The 20,427-nt window shown below is 42.2% G+C and overlaps 2 protein-coding genes across 3 annotated transcripts; both read left to right on the top strand.

Moving 5' to 3' along the window:
- Positions 1 to 203: 203 nt before the first annotated feature.
- Positions 204 to 7,285, top strand: samd9l (sterile alpha motif domain containing 9 like). Its single transcript, XM_037476320.2, has 3 exons — positions 204 to 329; positions 1,326 to 1,387; positions 2,010 to 7,285. Exons 2-3 carry the CDS (start codon positions 1,333 to 1,335, stop codon positions 6,623 to 6,625), a joined length of 4,671 nt encoding a protein of 1,556 aa, XP_037332217.2. The 5' UTR covers positions 204 to 329; positions 1,326 to 1,332; the 3' UTR covers positions 6,626 to 7,285.
- Positions 7,286 to 12,731: 5,446 nt separating this feature from the next.
- On the top strand, positions 12,732 to 20,427 carry gaa (alpha glucosidase). Of its 2 annotated transcripts, XM_037476362.2 has the most exons (20): positions 12,802 to 13,532; positions 13,710 to 13,888; positions 14,471 to 14,622; positions 14,904 to 15,069; positions 15,375 to 15,471; positions 15,549 to 15,668; positions 15,789 to 15,907; positions 16,113 to 16,244; positions 16,447 to 16,557; positions 16,641 to 16,754; positions 16,917 to 17,001; positions 17,153 to 17,270; positions 17,555 to 17,688; positions 17,905 to 18,056; positions 18,230 to 18,378; positions 18,461 to 18,602; positions 18,717 to 18,815; positions 19,229 to 19,393; positions 19,480 to 19,632; positions 19,819 to 20,427. In XM_037476362.2, exons 1-20 carry the CDS (start codon positions 13,175 to 13,177, stop codon positions 19,882 to 19,884), a joined length of 2,811 nt encoding a protein of 936 aa, XP_037332259.2. In that variant the 5' UTR covers positions 12,802 to 13,174; the 3' UTR covers positions 19,885 to 20,427. The 2 variants fall into 2 exon arrangements, with proteins under 2 accessions (XP_037332260.2, XP_037332259.2); XM_037476363.2 differs by lacking the exons at positions 19,480 to 19,632; positions 19,819 to 20,427 and having other exon boundaries at positions 12,732 to 13,532; positions 18,697 to 18,815; positions 19,229 to 19,363.

The following is a 20,427-nucleotide window of genomic DNA, read 5'->3' on the forward strand; positions in this document are numbered from 1 at the left end:
TGGTTGTCCCAAGTGCTCAAAGTACTCTAACATTTGTCGATTCTCCTTTTGCATGAGAGAGTTTTATAACTGTATTGTTAACACTGTCAGCGGCGTAGCACCAAATTCTGGGGCCTGTATACTCTCAGGGTCCACTTGTGCTGGTTTCGATGGGTTTTCCTCCAAAACGAAACCTAGCGATGTGCGCATGCGCAGTGGGTGGCGCTCTGCTCAGTCTTAAAAGGCAGATCGAGTGATTGTACTGCAGTTCTCCGTTAGACGTTAATCGGTAACAACGCCTGAGGAAAACCATCACAGGAGAGGAAAAGGCTCACCGGTTTCATTCCGAGGTGAGAACGTGTGTGTGTTTTGTTCCTGGTGTCGCTGTTTTTGTGCATATATTAAATAACCTACATGTATATGAGCATACGTGTAGGTTATTTAATATATGCACAATATAGGGATATTGGTGATGTAAAATGATCTCCTCCCAACGTGAGGCTGACGTGTTTCTGGCTGATCTCTGACGTACAGCCGCCGGCTTTGTGGTGTATAATGGAGACTGTTGAGACGGGCACCGTTTTTTGACGGGGGGGGGGGGGGGGGGGGGCTGGATTAAGATACTTTTAGCCTGGATATTGTGGTCCCATTGGTCTTTAGGGAATATTTGCGGCATATTTCAGGCGGAACATTAAGACCGTAACTGTCTGACTGGTGTCCAGAGCTGTAAGGAACCATTTGAGTAAAAAAAAACCAGGCTGTGCGTGAAGACGGAAGTTACATAACATAAATAACGTGAGGCTATTTAGTTTAATAAAAGAACGCGCGATAGACCTGTTCTATATGAAAGGTCACTTACTTATTCGAGGTAAATTGTTGGAAAAAAAGTTATTTTGTTGAAGACGACCTAGAGAGTGACGTCTTTGTGTGTGGAAGTCGTTGGTTTGTTTATTGCAGAGACTTTTTTCCCCCACGTGCATCGCCACTGCTGCTTTTCAATGCATTTTTTTTCTTCATATTAGTCTCCCGACTCCCGCCACGCATCCAATTTCTCACGCAAAAAAGAAACCGCGTAGGTTCCTCCTCAACCGCCACCCCCCCCCCCCCCTATAGGAGAGGATGTGCCGGAAGAGCATATGTTTTGCTCAGGTGTCTGATTTACATATATTACTGGTTATTTTTTCGATGAATTGGACGGCACAAACTCTGACACGTTCCGATACATACACACCCCCACGTTCACTTGAAGCTTATTCAGTATTACCATCGTAGTGCGAGTTACGTAAATGTATACACCACATCTAAATAAAGCTTAAAAAAAAGTATTTAACTGTTTTCTCTTGTAGATGGAAGATGATAAAAGAAGAAGCCAAAGATGATAATGTGACGAAGTTAAAACAAATCATGGGTGAGTGGAGCGATATGTCCTTTTTCATCAGATGGCCTTCCTTTTTTCCATTTGTACCTTTTTGTGGTACTCTAGTCTTTCTGTAGTTAAAAGTATTTTTTTTGTTTTTGCTTAGTTTGACATGAATAATTTATTCTGTTAAGACGACCATGTGAAAGTGACAAATTGAGTGCAATCCACAAGTGCTGTCAGGTTGATGTAAAACCCTCTGATGCAAATTTGTGATTTTGGATTGTACAAAATATATTGGAGCGAAACAATCCATACATATTCAAACATGCAGGTCATTGGCCAGGGTGCCTACATTTTTGGGGCTCAAGCTACTTTTCAATCGACCAAGTACTAGCGATCTGGATGACTTTCACTAATTGGAGTCAGCCAAAGTTGCTTTTGAATGAAATTAAATATATCCATTAGTAAGCAAGGATCGCTTATTGGCATTTGGAAGGCAGGCAGTCTACCGCGTAGATAACAATAATAATTGATTGGGAAGTTGAAAAGTATTGAGATGGACTAACACATTCTTCATTTTCAACCCGTCATCAGAAATGTTAACAAAATGTGAAATGCAACAAACGAAATGATCATAATCAATCATTTATGTTTTTTTCTCTCTAAACAGCTGACAAACATGAGCAGCCACCTGAGGGTTGGACTGAATCTCAAGTTAGCGACTGGCTAACATTAATTGGAGTGAAGAAGCAGTACATAGAAAAGCTGTATGAGGAAGAGGTGAACGGAAAAATCCTTCTTGCACTGGATGAGGACTTTTTGAAGTCAAAGATTGGCATGAAATCGGGGCCTGCCCATTTAATTATTCAAAAGAGAGATGAGCTCAACAACTCCAAGGAAAAGTCTCAAGTGAAGAAAAAGACCACCATTGGCAAAAAAAAGGAGTTTGAGCAGATAAACATTGATAACAAATCTGTTCAAAGTGAAGGTCCTCTGGCACAGATTCCTGAGAAAGATCAAGCTGTCGTTAAAAATCGACCAGCAGGTAAGGAACAACATGTGTTCCCTGCAAAAGAAGACTGCAGACCACGACCGTTTGATCAAGAAGGGATTGATTTCATATATGTAAAGCACAGAGTCCTGCAACCTGAATCGGGTGCTTTTAATCTGATATCTCCATGCCATGAATTTAAATCTTTAGCCAAAGCCGCTACATTGGATCGTACAAGACTTCAGGCTAAGTTTGCCAGAGAGGTCCTTAAGTTTGCAACTGGCTGTATGAATATCAGATCGAACGGCACAATACACTTTGGCGTGATGGACAGCAAGGATGATGCGGGATATGTGCATGGTGAGATAATTGGTATCCCTGTTCAAGAGAAAGACATTTATGTCGACGCCTTGGACTACATTGAAAGGAGTTTCTCTTCTGGCAGGGAGCATGTACGCGAGTGTGTACGGCCACCAAGGTTCATTGAGGTTGTGGATCGAGAAAGTACAGAAAAGATGTACGTGGTAGAGGTTGACGTTGTGCCTTCCATAAGTATTGTTAAGACCAAGGTGTATAAAGTACGTCTGCCAAACTTTAAAGAGGCATCCAACCAAGTAGAATTTGAGAAAGAAACGATTCTGCGGAGGGTGGGTTCAAAGACAGAACCGGTGCTGGAGAGAGACATTAGTGACTTTCATGAACGTATCAAAGATCGAGATGAGCAAAGAGAAGAAGCAGAAAATAATCTGTTCCTCAGTGCCCCAGACTGCTGCCAAGACCTCGGACGGAAACTCAAAATGCTAATGACTTCGGGAAAGAAATTCATCGAAAAGGGGAAATGGTTCATACTCGTCACAAACAAATTCAACCCGGATGATCTATGCAGCATTCAATGGCTGCTTAACTTGAACATGTTCTGTGTGTTTGACTTTGACCCAGACTCAAAGATTTCAGGTCTTTGCAGTAAGTACCTGCAGCATCACATTGCAAACATGCATTCTCTGCAGAGCTACAGGATATCCGGTGACATGAGCATCAAAGAATTCACAAGCCACTTGCATCTGTTTGAGCAAACTAGCTGGATCTTTTGTAATGGCCGAACTGACTTCAAAGTAGATGAGACTCCATGCGAGGAAATGACTTGGATCAAAACAAAAATGACTGTCCTGAGGGAATCTGTATCTTTGATCTGTAAACAAATCTTGCCAAAGGGGATATTCCAGGTCGTATTTCTTCTCACATCCCCGGTTGACAAACCCCTCTTGCACACCTTTTATGAGTTTTTCACAGACATGGAAGGCCACGAAGACATCATCTGCATCTGTGAGTCAGAGAAAAACTTCCAGAAGTGGCAAAGCTTTGCAGAGGGGTCATGTGGAACAGAAAGTGTGAACAATTCCAGTGTTGTTGGGATGAAAATGAGTCACATTAATTCAACTCTACAGCAAGTACAATCTGTGGAAGCATGCGCCAGGAAACACTTGCCAGTGTTTGTGAAAGGGACATGTCTTCTTGAAACTACCGAAGAGGAAAAGATGTATTCCCTTGAGATTCTGACGGTTGATCATTGTGATGGAACAACTAAAGAATTTATTGAAGAAGAGAAAGCCAACATTGACCAGCAGTTCTACCATGGCGGTAGAATAAATTGGTTGAATTTGTGGCTTTCTGAGCGCAAGTATGTTGAAGAGATCATTGAAAGAGATGCTTATGAGGAAGTTTCCACTTTCGTCAATGATGCTTTGAAGTCGAATGCCAATCAAACTCCAGTGAACTGTATAAACATCTACCATCATCCAGGAAGTGGAGGCAGCACTGTCGCAAGACAGGTGCTGTGGAACAACAGGAAAAGTGTAAGGTGTGCAGTTGTGAAGCCTTCGTACCCAGCTGCTGTTGTTGCACAACATGCAGTTGAACTGAGAGAATATGAAGAGAAAGATCAACAGAAGTCTCTCCCCGTGCTGCTCCTCATTGAGGACTCGGACAGAGAATACCTAGATGATCTCAGGAATGAACTGGAGGTTGCCACCAACACCAAGAGAATCCTGCATGGAACTCTGTGTTTCATTCTGTTGAGCTGCAGACGCTCCCACGATCCGGAGAAAAGATGCAAGGAGTCTCCGCTGCAGAATGTGTCCGTCACTCACAAGCTCTCTGATCAAGAGAAGAGAAAGTTAGCCGGAAAACGAGAGGTGCTCGAGACACAATACGAACCAGACTTCATCCTGACGTTTGTTTTGATGAGCGAAGGATTCGATGAAAAGTACGTTCAACAGTTTGTGGAACATTTGCTGCAAGGCATCAACCGCCAAGATGTTGTCACTACCCTCATTCTCTATGTAGCACTGCTGAACACTTATGTTCAAAACTCGTTCATCTCTCAGTCCCATTGTGAAGCTTTGCTTGGCTTGACCATTCGCTGGAAAATATTTCGCCAACATGAGTTTGAGGAATCACTCGGTGACCGGGCTAAACTAGTCTTCTTGCACCTCAGGGATGAAAAGACGCACATTGAATCAATCAGAATCATCCATCCACTCATAGCAGAGGAAATTCTTAAGCAACTTTTGGGGAACCAACAGACCCGAAGCAGTTTAGCCATGGATTTGCTCCGTGACGACGTGCTTTTTAAGAACAGATTTGGAAGGGAGGAATATCTGTCATTTTTGAGAGCCCTTTTCGTAAGGCGAGCCAGGATAAGTAAAGGGGACACGTATGATAGTTTCTTCTCTCCTCTGGTTGAGCATGTGAATAAAAACGAAAAAAGCCCAGACAAAGCAATTGACTTGCTCAAGGAAGCTTTTGAGCGTTTCAATAAAGATCCATTCTTTGCACAACAACTTGCTCGTCTGCATTACACTTATGAAAAGTTTGAAGAGGCAAAATACTGGGCAGAGACAGCGGCCAAAAAGCTGCCCAACAACTCGTACATACTTGACACAAAAGGGCAAGTGTACAGGAAATGGTTCCAAGCTAAGTGCAAAGCCATTGAGAATGACAAAGTACCAAAGACAGCCCAGAATATAGCAGATGCTGTGGAGACGGCACTAAAAGCCCTCGATTGTTTTCAGGAATGTGAGAAAGCAGCTGACGCAGATATGGACAACAGTAATACCTCCGGGTATTTCTCTGAGGTTGAGGTTGGATGCAGCCTGCTCAAACTGATCTCTTCATCGCAAGTGTTTGCAAACCGAACCAATGGCCACTCCGAGTGCATGAAGTACCTGTTAACAGATTACATACCTGAGGAGGTGGAAGACGCCTGGGAACCATTCCATGGCCGTTTGAAAAAACTAAATAAGACGATGCATGATGCCCTCGAATGGATTTCAGAAGACCTCAGTTACTTCCAGACAGACATTGGTTTGGATGGAGAAGAGACCCCGGACAGTTCTGAAGAGAAAATAAGCAATCCACTCAAATGGTTGGCAAAGAGATCTTCAGAGTATGGGAAATATTTCAGTGAAACTTATTTCACTGCGCTTCAAGGGGAATCGGCTGCGGCCAATCTGACTCCTTTTCAAAAGCGCATGATCATCTTTAAACTTGGAGGGGGGAACATAACGTCCATCCTCTTCAAGCTAACTGATCAGAGTAATGCAGTCCGTCTTCTCGAGACCATCCTTTCTCTCTACCCCAATAATCCAAAAATGGCTAAATTTGGACAAAGGGATATTATCAATTACATAATGGCCCACCTTACTCTGAAGTGCCTGTCGCCACAGATTCAAAAGGTTCCTCCTCTAAAAGATCTGCAAGCACTCTGTTTTCAGTTCCCAACTGATAAAAGGAAATGCTTACCAAGTGCCCTGTTCTTGTTAACCTTGCTATTCTGGCCAGAGGATCATGACACAAATGATGAGAAAGAAAACAAATATGAAATTGTGCGCTCAGCTGTTGAACACCTGGAAAACGGCTATTGGACCAAGAAGAAGGACATTCCTCAAAGGAAGAGAAGGATTTACACCCATTTCTTTCTGGGCAATGGAAATGGACTAGATAAATTTGTCCACAAGAGAAAGTTCGAAACCGTCACAAGGGGGTTCTCAGTGTCTGAGAAACGCATGAAGTGGTTTAGGGGAGAGGCGTGGAAAAAGCCTGAGATCGCAAACATGCTGAAAGGTATGTCTGGGTGGACTGAAGATGGAGTGGTGTACCTTGAAGGCCCTCGGAAAAAGAGGTTCAATATCCAGCCTCTCCATGTACCATCAGTGCCTCATAGTAATGAAAATATTACGTTCTACCTGGGCTTCACATTCAGAGGACCTGTTGCCTGCAACATCGTTGTGAAATAGTATAGTAGAACTATGATTCTGTCACATATGGCTGCCTATCATCATCATCCTAAATCAAGGGTTTATTTTCCACCTTGTTACCAGGACTAACAACATTAAAACAAAAAGAAGAGACACGCATCGTCTTTCTGTAGTGTGTCAAGAATTTTGCAGCAAGTTTTATGATCCAAATTTGTTTTGTTTGAAAGTTGAATTACTATATTTCATTTGTCCATATTTGTACTGAACAATATAGGCAGTGTTTTACATTTTTATGTGAGTATGCATTTCAATAATTGGACTATGATGTGATTGACTCTGGATTCTAGGTTAATAACAAATGTAAATACCTACTCTACAGCTTTTTTGCTTCTCAAAAAGTAACTTAAAATCCCTGTTAAGACCTGAACTTTGTTATTTTCATATTGTTTATCAATCAAGTTCAGGTCTACATTTCACATGTATCTTGATTTTGCAAATGTTTTAACAATAAATGTTTTAAGACCTAAGCATAAATATACCTTTGTTGAAAATGTGTGATATATTGATATACAACTGTCGCTTATACTTTTCTAATTTATATATCTATTTTTTGGTAGTAGTAAGAGCATGAAGAAATACTTAACTATTACTGAAATATGTAAAATATGTTTTGGAGTACAATAAATATTTCAGTTTGTTTTTATGTTGTCAATCCTACATCAACCTTTAAAGTGTGATTGATTGTGATAGCCATTTTAGGATGTTACGTTCCAGCTCCCAAAAGGGAGGGGAACATGATAACCCACTGCTCGGGCCCACCGATGCCAGCAAAAGAATTATGAAGTCGCGGTGCGAGAAAAGGACACAAACACCAAATTCGTATGAATAATAAACAATAACTTTCTGGGCTGGACGGACCAAAACAAAGAAATAAACAAAAAGGTCCCCACCCCTAACCTGTACTAACCCCCCATAGAATATACAACCTCTTCCTGGCACACAGTATTTAATAATTGTATGAGCTTTGTCTGTTACTTTTAATTGTGATGCCCACTACACATGTTGGAGCTGAGCCATGTACTGTAGGAATTATAAAATGTGGTATAAACGTGGCTTATTTAGTCATTCTTCACTAGGGGCCAGTTGTTCAAAACATTTAATCTGGATCAAAATTATCCGCATTTGGAAATCCCCTTTTTTCCTATCCAGGATCAGTTAATCCATTTTACTTTTATGCCGGTTTTTCAAAGCAACATTGGACTGGATCACTCTGATCCAGATACACAGTTTTCAAGATTACCAAATCCGGATTACAGTGCTCTAAATGGGACAACATATCACAATGTGGGCTATGTCAAGAACAGGTAGAAGTAAGAGCCAACATAGGGTCACTGTAAGTGTTTATTTTGAGCCAAAACACAAAAATAACATAAACATCCACTTCCATTCATAATTTAACTTAATTAAATTATATTAAATAATAATTATATTAAATAATTACTTTTATGACCCCTCATCTGAACCACAACAAATAAAAAACAAGTATACATTAACAAATACATAGTGGATATTTTGAAAACATCTTTAAAAAATAAAATGGCTAAATATCCAATTGTTAACGAAATAAAGAATGTTCAGGGTTCTTCTTCATCTGAGGAGGAGAGACCAGCATTTCCAAGCCCTGCTTTTAGGAGGCGGATCTGAAGTTTCGCTTTGGTTTGCTGCAGTTTGGTCAGCTTGATTTGTTCCTCTGCCAGGAGTATCTGTGCTTCTGCTCTTTCAGTTTCTCGTTTAAGAAGTGATTCATAGGCATCATCATTATTATTCGGCAAAGGATGCTTCAAGCCTCTTTTCTGAGCTCCTGTGACTGCTGGCTCTACCAGTGAGGATCCAGGTTGTTCTTCAACAATAGGGCTGAGATCCAGAATGAATGTTTCCTCTGCATTAGGAAGAACTGGCTCACTTTCCTCTACAATTGTAGGCTCACCATCCCCAACAAAACCATGAATCCCATGCAGAGCTTTAGAGTTCTCACCTCCAATAATGTCCAGAACCACCTCTGTGTATTCACCTTTCTTAAAGGGTTTGTTGCCTGTTTGGGTGTTTTTTGCCTCAGCAAGGTCCTTCGTTGCTCTGGCCCTCAGATTCTTCCATCTAAATTTCACTTGCTCCAAGGTCCTCTTCTGGCCAGACCCCATTGCATTTACATTCTGGGTGATTTCAACCCAAATGTCTTTCTTCCTTTTGTTAGTCACCATTCCACCTGCAACAGAGCTTCCTACTATTGAGGCATAATGGCACTTAACACCCTCCAGCAGTGCATGGGTTTCTGCAACAGTGAAATTAGGTCCTTTTGAGTCCATGGTTTCACCGCTTCTGTTGTAGTGAACATAGTATTTGTAGGCCTTGGGCATGATTGATTTAATTGAACACAAGCCACAGCACGTCAGCCAATTGGTGTGTGGGTATTTGACAGCCATCTTATATTCAGCCTTTCTCAGAGGACTTAGAGAGAGACACTGACATGGCAGGTATTGTCCATCGCTACCACCGTGTTGGTGGAAGAGGATACCGTCAAAGGGTGTATGTTGAGCGTGCACAACCACTGGAGCAATACACCACTGAAGAACTGTATGCTCGCTTTCGCTTTGGGAATGCTGATATTAAGTACATTGCAGACCTTGTCAGGCCAAAACTTCAACGGAGAACCCGAAGGAGCCACAGTCTGTCTGTGGAAGAACAGGTCCTCATTGCTCTGCGCTTCTATGCATCTGGGACTTTCTACCAAGTTGTTGGCGACAATATAGGAGTGGACAAATCAACTGTGAGTGATGTAGTGAAAGCTGTGTCAATTGCATTGGCCAGCCTGGTCAATCAGTTTGTTTCACTTCCAAAGGATGTTCAGATTGCCCAGACCAAGCACAAGTTTTTTATTTTGGGGAATATGCCCAATACTATTGGGGTTATTGACTGCACTCATGTGCATATCCAAGCACCTCATGAGAGGGATTGGGAGTACATCAACCCAAAGGGGAGGCGCAGCATCAACATCCAATTTGTGGGCGATGCTGACCTCATCATCACAAACTGTGTCGTGAAGTGGCCTGGGTCTGTTCATGATGCACGCATCCTGAGAGAGAGTGCTTTATACAGAGAGCTCCAAACCAACCGACCGGATGGCATAATATTAGGAGACAGTGCCTATCCACTCCTACCATGGCTGATGACTCTTTTTCTTGCAGCAACCACACCTGCGCAGGCACGCTTCAACACTGCTCATTGCAAAACAAGATGTGCCATTAAGCGTTTAAATGGAGTTCTGAAGAGACGCTTTGCATGCCTTAACTACTTGCGAGTGGAACCACAGGGAGCATGCAACATAATACTTGCGTGTATCGTCCTGCACAACATCGCTACCTGGGGCCTGTTTCAATAAGGAGGTTCAACCAACTCTGAGTTAAAACTTGAACTCTGAGTTGACTTACCCTGAGATGGGAAACTCTGAGTTTTCGGTTACAGAACAGCTGAAATGAGTTAGTTCAATCAACTCTGAGTTGACCTACTCTGAGTTAAGCGCGTGCACCACAACTATAAAAAGCCATTATCAATGGAGCGCAGATATTACGAGTCACCATGGCAACAGCGCCAGACAAAAAGAGGTCTTCATATTTTTCACCAGCAGAACTGGATGTGCTTATGCAAGCATATGGAGAGTACGAACATATATTTTTAAAAAAAAGCAACACGGCTGCAGCGGCGAAGGACAGAGAGTTAGCTTGGGAGAAAATAGCTGCTCGAGTCAATGCGTAAGTTTACATTTGAATTACTGTTATACAGTGTTGTGTGTAATTAATTTCTATGTAATCTAAAAACTAATTTAATTCCGTAATTTAAAGTAAAATCTGATGTAATTGCATTTAATGCTGCATAAACTATAAAGCAATTCTGTATAAAACAATAGTGGATTTAACATCAAATTTAAAAGATATATTTTTTCAAGAATAGTTCATGCAATTGTATAATGTTTATTTGAAAGCATTAAAAGTGCAGTTTCTTGTCTCTCCTTGTATTGTTCAAGTGGTTGAAGTTGATATGGGATTTAGAAAGTAATTAGTAATAAGTAGACCAATACTTTCTAGAGATAGTCATTATTACATTAATCTAATTACACTGTTGAAGAAGCCAGTTGTAGTTAGTAATATAAGTGACTTGCCCAACTGTTATAATATCAGAAGTGAAACTGGAAGAACAGTGTGTTATTCAACCTAATTTTAATTTTCATGTAGGTGCAATCCTGCACATTAATACTGTGGATGGACCTCCTGTTGACATAGTCCGCTTCATTTTCGGAAGGTGCAATGATGGGAATATGTGTGCCATCAATGCATCCAACCACATTCGGAAATCCTAAAAGGAATTCTATTATTAGTTTACTTCCAGGGGTCGCAGCAATATGCTCTTAACTGAACGTCATTTATCAGGTTAGCCTCATTTAAACCGATTTATACATCACTGACCTGCAATCCTGTGAAACTCCTCTTTGATGGCTTTCACGGCTTTGTGCCCAGGAAACAGCACAAAAATTCGGAGAAAGCGCTTAAGAGCGAGGCACACTTTCCTTACAACTCTGCAAACAGTAGCCTTACTGATATGTTCTGCATCCCCAATGTTATACAGAAAACTACCATTTGCAAAGAAACGTAATGCAACGCAAAGCATCTGCTCGGATGTTAGAGCACGGCCGCGATGGCTGATGTTTCTGATGTAAGGATGGATGAGATTATGGATGTATCTTATTGACTGTAAAGAAAAACGGTACCGCTCAAATAAAAATGAATATGGATATGACAAAAAATCCACTCTGGGTCTCAAAATCCTCTCCCGACGTAAATGCAACTCCCTACGGATTAATGCAGCCTCTTCATCCACAGGATCGTCCATAAAAGGACATGCCATTTCATTCACTTGATTTGATGCGCTCTGCGTGACTGAAATGTGCGCAATGAATGAATACCGAAAGAATGAATGAGGTGATTAAATACCACTTCCTCTTTAAAAAAGGGGAGGAGACGAAATAAACTCTGGGTTTCCCAAAGAAAACCTGCTCCCGACCAGGTTAGGTTCACAGAGTAAGTTGCCATGGTAACTGACTCTGAGTATAAGTTACCTCTCTTTCTGAAACAGGCTTGACTTACTCTGCTTTCTCAGGTTTAACATACCTCCCATTCTGAAACAGAAAACTCAGAGTTTCCCTCATTTCAGGGTTAACATACTCAGAGTTTTCACTTAACCTCCTTTCTGAAACAGGCCCCAGGCGCAATGTCCCTCTCTGTGATGATGTTTGTGATGCACCTGAGCCTGTTGAAGAACCAGACCAACCTCTGGTGGTCTGTCAGAATCAGGGACTGACTGGACGTATAGTAAGGGATGCAATTGTTAGACATTATTTTTGACAGGCTCATCTCTGATGATTGTTTCTTTGAAATTAATATACGGTGATGAATGACCGAAAAATGAATATATTATTTTTGTTTATTGAAATCTGTTTGGGGGATTATTTCATGGGGACACGATCATTTTTATTTTATTTTTACTTTACTATACTGAATAGCTTAATTGTTAGCCTATGTCTACTTTATCACTGTTACAACGGTTACACAAGTCAAGTGCAAAATATAAATAAAAGTATATACACTAAATGATACAAATGTATTATTTAACCAATTTTAAAGTTTTACTACATTTTCTTCCGGAAATCCACCTTGAAATCCTACCCCCTGTTGGGATCAGGATAATCCTGTTTTTTTGGATCAAAGTTATCCAAATCCCACTGACAAGTTTTGAACAACACAAACTGAAGGTTTGATCCAGATTAAAACTAGGATTGGATTCCCTGATCTAATCTGATTTCAGATTCCTTCTTTCCCTTTTGAACAACTCATTTTCAAGATTTGATCCAATCCGATAACCAAAATCCGATCAGTTTACCTTTGAACAACTGGCCCTAGTAGATTTGGATCGGTCAAAGAGGTGCACTGTCCCTTTAAGAGTGAAATCAAACAAATCTCTCAAAGTGTGATTATGATACGAAAACATTGATGATATCAATTTCAATAACTATAAAACAGCTGATTTTATTAACCATAGATATGGGTGGGATGTTTTTCTTAATGTATCAGATATTTTCATGATAACGAGACAACAAAAAACGTTCCACCAGCGTTGTCTTTAACAATTTTGAGCTAGAGTGCTATCCGTAGTTTGGTGTTACGTCGATCCTACATACATACTTTATTTTGGCACACTTTTGTCCGTCTTGACTCCGCTTCTCTTATGCAACACAACTTGTGTGTTGACACCTCCCCCGCACGTAGTGGGTTTGGTGAATGTAAAATAATAGCTCTGACCGTACTTAACAGCCCGATAGATTAAAGCTAGCTAGCTAGCAGCTAATACATCCAATGGTCACGTCCTCGAAATGAACCAGTAAGTGACTCTCCATTAGCTGCTTCATGCAGTCGCTGTTAAAACTTCCTCTCCCACTGAACATATTAGAGCCCCACGGACGGCTTACATAGCGAGGAGGGTATGTGTCCGCTGTGTGACCGCACGGTAGCTGGGCTCCTCCTTGTCTTTGCGCTGTCAACGTGTTTCTACATCAACCACCTGTGTGTCAATCAGACCAGCCTGGTGAGATCAGACGATGCGAAGCTAAATAAGACTAAAGCACACGACAGACCTGCTATAAATACAGCACATCTGCAGAATATCACAGTGGAAACACAGGGAGTCCTCCCAGAGAGGCCGAAACCGACTGATATGTCCAGAGGGGATACGTGCACGATGGCCCCGGAGAGCCGCTTCGACTGTGCCAGGGACAGGCTGCTGAGCCGGAGGGAGTGTGCGGAGAGGGGCTGCTGCTACGACCCTCTGCCCAGCTCTGCAGGTAAGGGACGCCGTTTGTAAAATGTTGCGCAGTTTTCGTACATTTAGCACTATCGTATGAATTAAAAAAAGCAAGACAATATTCACATCAAAATCATGTAAATGCATGCAACAACTTTTCCAAGTACAATGTTTGGCAGTAACACAAAGTTGTTAATCGGCGCCCCATAATATGCAGGACCACCCTGGTGCTTCTACCCCAGTTTGTACCCTGGCTACAAAATGGGTGCCCTCATTCCCACCCCGCGGGGTGAGGAGGCCTCCCTGACCCGGTCCATCCCCTCCCATCTCCCCAGAGATATCCCCTCTCTACACCTGGAGGTCTCCGAAGAGACCGCAGCCTGCTTCCGTCTCACGGTGAGTCCCCGGATGTGCACTAGGGCCCACTTGAGTTCCCTGAGGATTTGCATATTAGGTTTGCGTGAGTGTTGCGGTAGTTTGGGTGAAATATGTTTTGAAAGAGTAAAATGAACCTTTCTTTGTCCATTGAGAATTAAACCAGACTGAGAGATGTGGGATTTATTGTAAAGTGAGTTGCATTTTCTTCTGTTGTACATACTATGAGGATTTAATTAGGTCATTATTTCCTGTATAATATAGTGAATAGCTAATAATAATGTCAATTTCTGTTTTTTATGCTGACTAATGTCTCAAAAATAACTATTTAATAATATATTTGACTAAATGTGTGATTTTACTGTTGATGTAGCCAATGAATTTCAGAAGATCTCATTTTGAAATTACTTGGAGTTAATGTTTCTAGTTTTTAAATTGGTGCCGTGTTGTAAGCCAACGTGTGTGAATTACTTCATATTAAAAACTTTCTTCATTCATTCATACCTATGATATTAAGAGATTCATCTTTATGTTCTTCTATGAACACAGTTCATTGCTGTGTGCTGGTAAGAACTAAACTTGTAGCACTTATTTTCTCTCAAGTTAAAAGATCCGTCATCTCGGAGATATGAAGTCAAACTCCCAGCTGGTGTTCCTTCGAGAAAGACTGCTGAAAAAGATGTCCTCTATTCCACTGAATACCAGTCTGACCCATTTGGCTTCATAATGCGGCGTAAATCCAATGGAAGGGTGATGTGAGTACCTCCGTTTGCTCTTTTTAAAATTTACAGTTGTATGAATGGCATCATAGTAACAGTATTTTGTACATTTAAAAAATGATGTTGCTTGATCTTTTTAATGTTATTCATATCTTATTTATCTTTATCTATAGATTAACCCTATTTATAAACTGTCATTGGCCACTTTTATCAGCAATAGTAAGGGATAATTGAGGTTGTGGTACTGCAGTGAATGGTATTAAATTCATTATTCAGTATCATCATGCTCATTGGTTCTCTGTGTCCTGCACGTCCAGCATGAACACCACAGTCGCTCCTCTGCTGTTTGCTGATCAGTACCTGCAGCTGTCCACCGCACTAGCATCGCCCCACGTGTCTGGTCTCGGGGAGCATTACACCTCCCTCCTCCTGGACCTCAACTGGACTTCTCTGACTCTCTGGAACAGAGACATGGCGCCTCATGTGAGTCCTTTGCAGGGGCTCTGGACAAAAGGATTTTGCCCACATTTTTAATTTTTCTCTACAAAAGGAGACTAATTTCTCATAGTCTACAACCTTGAATATTTTCTTTTCAAGAATCAGATATGGGAACATCATTCTGTAGTTGAATCGCCCAGAACGATAAAACACACGTCAATGAAGTCCTCATCTCCTTTTAATTCATAGCACATTAAATCATGACAAACCCTTTTGATCAAGTCATGCTTTTGTCATTTCCTGCCTCTGTCGTCTGCTCAAGTCGTAAAGGTTGACACTTGTCTCCGCAGGCCGATGCTAACCTCTACGGCTCCCACCCATTCTACATCGTACAGGAGCAAGATGGCCTGGCACATGGAGTCTTCCTCCTTAACAGCAATGCCATCGGTACCAACCAGCCCTTATTTTGGTCATTACTTTCCATACAGAATGTTCTTTGTCCTACATGTCAAATGTCTCTGCAGAAGTGGTGTTGCAGCCGACCCCCGCTCTCACCTGGGTGGCCATCGGTGGAATTCTGGACCTTTACGTTTTCATGGGTCCTGACCCTCAGAGTGTTCTACGACAGTACCTCGGGGTCATTGGTGCGTCTTTTCAGTGTCTACAATCACTAATGTATCGTCAGGTAGCAGGAGGAATTGGAAACCTGATAAAGGGTGCACGTGTTCATGTGTTACGCTTTTGCAATTTCTTTACCCCCCCAGGCTATCCCATGATGCCTCCCTATTGGTCGTTGGGTTTTCATCTGTGTCGCTGGGGTTACACAACCACCATCACTACCCGACGTGTGGCGCGACGCATGCACAATGCAACGTTTCCCATGGTGAACGAAATTGACAACTTTGGAATATAAGTGGTTATTATACCTGACATGTTTTCCCTACCAATGTACATTTATTGTGTACAAAGTTATGCGTATTTGTGAAAATTATAGTAGTAATAGTCCAATATACGCTTAGCAACTCATGTTTTTGTTGTGACATCCTCAGATAATTAAGTTATTATTATTATTATTTTTTAATCACCAGGATGTGCAGTGGAATGATCTGGACTATGCCAGTAAGGACAGGGTATTCACCTTTGACCCCTGGCGATTTGGGGACCTCCCAGAGATGGTGGAGGAATTCCATAAAAGTGGCCTGAAGTACATCCTTATCCTGGTGTGACATTTTTTGCGGTTTCACAAAGTGCTGATGCTGATTTAACATTTGATTTCAAACAAATGCATCTGGTTTAGAAGTGCTTTTGGTATTGTGTAGTTCTCTAAATTAGCACAACCCATTACAACGTTTTTCCAGCAGAGAGCAGCAAAGTTACCTCTACGCCTGGTACTGAGTCATGCCATCCTGGTTTGTGACTAAGGACCCAGGGATCAGCAGCACCAGCCCCCCTGGAACCTATTCGCCCTTTGATGACGGACTGAAACGAGACGTCTTTATAAAAAATGCCACTGGAGACATCCTCATTGGGAAGGTTAGCCTTCTTTTTGTCTCTAGACTTGTATGCGCTCTTTGTGATGTTCGTGCGTCATGCACGCGTCCGTTCTGCGTGCCTAGGTTTGGCCGGGCCCAACTGCCTTCCCCGACTTCACCAACCCAGAGACGTGCCGCTGGTGGGAGGACTGCATCAGAGATTTCCATTCTAAGGTTCCTGTGGATGGTCTGTGGATTGTGAGTATTTAATGACAGATACACTCACTAAGACTTGACACACCACCATGTGTCAGGTTTATTAGTTTTGAGAGTTGTACGTGACTGGTTGCATTTGGATTGTGTGCACCTTAACGCCGCATGAAGAAGAACTCCTCTGATGTTCTCTTATGGACCCTCCAGGACATGAATGAGCCAGCCAGTTTTGTGCAGGGCTCATTGGAGGGTTGTCCTGACGGTGATCTTGAGAACCCGCCCTACACCCCCAGTAAGTGTGTTGGATCCGTCTTGCATGTTACTATTACTTAAGGACATACAAACATTGGTTAGTTTGTATGTTAAGATACAAATATGGACGTTTTAATGTGAATATACATAACTGGCTTTTTCCTCGCTACCTCTGACTGTCATTCAAACAGGGTTGGTTGGAGGCAAGTTGAACTCGGGGACTCTTTGTATGTCGGCTCAGCAGAAGCTGTCCACCCACTACAACCTACACAATATGTACGGACTGACTGAAGCCTGCGCCACGCACAGGTCAGGCCGTGCAGCAACGGAGATGCAGTTAGCAGAGCGATCAGCAGAATAAAGCAACAAAAATATCTGTTTAAATTGCTTGACAGAAAAGTCATGCATAGTGGTACTAGTCCTTGGTGTGCCTCATTGAAATATGCATTTTGCATGGATGCTGGTGTAGTCGATTTAAGCTAAAACAATCCAGGTGATAAATATCTTTGAGTATACTGGACGGAGTTGTTCTTTGGCTTTTTATTATTTTCATTGCCTACTGCATTCATCGCGGTGTTGGTTGGCATCTTTAGGGCTCTCGTGAAGGTACGAGGGAAGAGACCCTTCGTCCTGTCTCGCTCCTCCTTCCCTGGAATTGGACGCTTCTCTGCCGTGTGGACGGGAGACGTCAGGAGTGACTGGGAGCAGCTTCGCTACTCCATCCCTGGTGAGGAGACGTTCAAACAATCAAAAACATTTTGAAGAAATTTTAACTTTTACATTTTTCGTCCCGATATATGACTATTGTATATATTTAGACTTTTCTTTGAAAAACTTTTTTTTAAGTATTTTTTTTTTTTAATGCACGTGATTATTCAGTAAAAAAAGTGGCCACAGACCATTTGAAGGTTATTAACAGACCCTTTGAACTTGCACCTTTCAGCCGTGCTGCGGTTCGGCCTGTTCGGCGTGCCCCTCGTGGGGGCGGACATCTGTGGCTTTGGCGGGAACACCAACGAGGAACTGTGCGTACGATGGATGCAGCTCGGGGCCTTCTACCCGTTTATGAGAAACCACAACGACAAGTCCAACGCTGTGAGACTGTGTGTGTGCTGACTTGTGTGATTCATTTAGTACTTATGTATGTGCATTTTCTTTCAGCAGGTACAGTTGTTTTTTTTCCCACTGCGTTTGAGAGCTGTCCATCTGTTTCATGGATTATGGATAGAGGTAACTCTATCTTCTCATTGTCTACGTGTGTCCCTCAGCCTCAGGAGCCCTACGTATTCGGGCAGAAGGCCCAGGCAGCCATGCGGAGTGCATTGAACCTGCGTTACTCCCTCCTCCCTTTCCTCTACACGCTCTTTCATCATGCACACACTTCTGCTGCCACCGTGGCCAGGCCTCTCTTTATGGAGTACGTGCCCTCTCTATACCCTGTATATGTTCTATGTAAAATGACTGAGACCAGACGCTCCTTGTCTATTCATCCCTCTTAGGTTTCCGAGCGACGACAACTGTCGGGCCATAGACCGTCAGTTCCTGTGGGGGAGTTCACTTCTTATCAGCCCAGTCCTAGAGCGAGGGGCAGTAGAGCTGGCTGCTTATCTGCCCTCTGGTACTTGGTACAGCCTGCACAATGTGAGCGGAACGATACATTCTTGTTTGCTTAATGTCAAAGGGAGGCTTTCTGTAGCAACACATTACTCAAGTATCTACCTGTTTAAATTTCGAGGTCTGGTCCTTGCTCATTAGGGTCAGCCTTTCTACAGTAAGGGTCAGTACCTGCTCCTGCCAGCGCCTCTGGACACCATCCACGCCCACGTGAGGGAAGGACATATTATCCCCCAGCAGGTGGGTGTTTGCTACCAACAGGCAGCTCGCTCTTCTGGCTTAACGCTTTTTGTTTGATTTGTGGTTCAGTGGGAGGCAATACGGTAGATAAAATATTTGAGGGTGGAAATATCCTCTCCAAAATAATGCACAATTAAAATCTGTGAAGCAAGCAATTAGAATTCTTTTTTTTTTTTTTTTTTTTTTGCTGAGAGAAAATATGAATGTTCTAATTACAATTGTTCTCTATCCATGCAGTAGTTTTCTGTATAAATGATTTGACATTAAGATGTGTGTGTGTGTGATCAAAGGTGGTTTTGAAATGTAACTATCTAGACATCATGATTCATGCCTTTAAAGCTGAACTAGTTGAAAGAAGCCTGCATTTCACATCATTTCATCATGTTTTCTGTGATGGGCCTTTTCTTGTGAAGGAGCCGGCTTTGACAACCACAGCCTCGCGCAGAAAGCCTTTCTTCCTGACCGTGGCTCTGTCAACGGGCGGCTGGGCCCACGGCGACTTGTTCTGGGATGACGGCGACACACTAAACACGTCTGAAGTGGGAAATTATTGTTACGTTATCTTCACTGCTGGGCAGGTATGACAGAGAGAGAGAAGAGTAAAATTTGCATTGCGACTTCATACAAAAAGGACCTGTAAATGGTCCCTTAATGTCTCCTTCAGTCTCAGGTGGTGAGTGATCCCACGAGGCTGAATGGTGACCTGGATGGTCTGGTGCTGGGAGGGCTGCAGGTGTTTGGGGTGCCTTTGCCACCCTCATATGTTTTAGCCAATGGGGAAGGAGTCAGGGATTTTACCTACCGCAGTGACACCAAGGTGAGTTCTGTGTGATTCAGAACTACTTTTACATCTGGAGTTTCATTCAAAAGAGTATGATCTCATTCTGCAGATAAGTGTCTGTATGTTTTGCCTACCTTTTTACTTCTCATGTCAACTCTGTACTCAGTATCAAAGCATATAACCATTAAGGGAACTCTGTTGATGTTGTTTCTCTTACCACAGCTTTTGACGGTGACAAACATTGCTTTGCCAATGTCAGAGGTGTTTACAGTCCAATGGGCTCTCTGATGCACTGAACTGTGTTACCTCTGAACTTAAGGTAGCATTTGCATGTAAGTAAGGATCACACACCAGCTGATTTCCTTGAGCCATCCCAACCACCCTGGAGCTCCAGATGCATGTTATGCTTGCTATGCCTCTTTTTCCACATGAGTTATCAGCTTGGTTTTAAAAAAAACATGATCTTGACGAATATGATTTATTTTTGATGCAAATGGCTACATATTATCACCATGTAATATCTTGTAAATGTATACAGCTTTTATATTTATTTGTATGGATGTATAGAAAGTGCAGTATATAAATTGATGTGCATGTGAGAGCTCATCATAAGATTATATTTGCTTAATGTTTACTGGGATCTTTCTAAGATGCAACAGATACTGTTTCATGCTGTCTCTGAAATGAATACCAGAATGCTAACTTGCATCAAGACATTGTCTTAACATAATACTACATGTAAGTGCCATAATTGTAGATGATTTGTGACCCATCAGCTGTGTGACAAGATGCTGTGACTTAGTCTCCGGTCCTGATGATGGACCAACTGCA

Source organism: Pungitius pungitius, chromosome 12 (genome assembly GCF_949316345.1).
Source record: "Pungitius pungitius chromosome 12, fPunPun2.1, whole genome shotgun sequence".
NCBI classification, from domain to species: Eukaryota; Metazoa; Chordata; class Actinopteri; order Perciformes; family Gasterosteidae; genus Pungitius; species Pungitius pungitius.

What these genes read in the sequence shown, in the direction of transcription:
- gaa (XM_037476362.2), top strand. Translation starts at nt 13,175, where the DNA reads ATGTGTCCGCTGTGTGACCGCACGGTAGCTGGGCTCCTCCTTGTCTTT. An exon ending in GAACCCGCCCTACACCCCCA is followed by an intron (nt 17,002 to 17,152) that starts GTAAGTGTGTTG and finishes TCATTCAAACAG; the next exon opens with GGTTGGTTGGAGGCAAGTTG. An exon ending in GAAGCCTGCGCCACGCACAG is followed by an intron (nt 17,271 to 17,554) that starts GTCAGGCCGTGC and finishes TGGCATCTTTAG; the next exon opens with GGCTCTCGTGAAGGTACGAG.
- samd9l (XM_037476320.2), top strand. Translation starts at nt 1,333, where the DNA reads ATGATAAAAGAAGAAGCCAAAGATGATAATGTGACGAAGTTAAAACAA. An exon ending in GAAGTTAAAACAAATCATGG is followed by an intron (nt 1,388 to 2,009) that starts GTGAGTGGAGCG and finishes CTCTCTAAACAG; the next exon opens with CTGACAAACATGAGCAGCCA.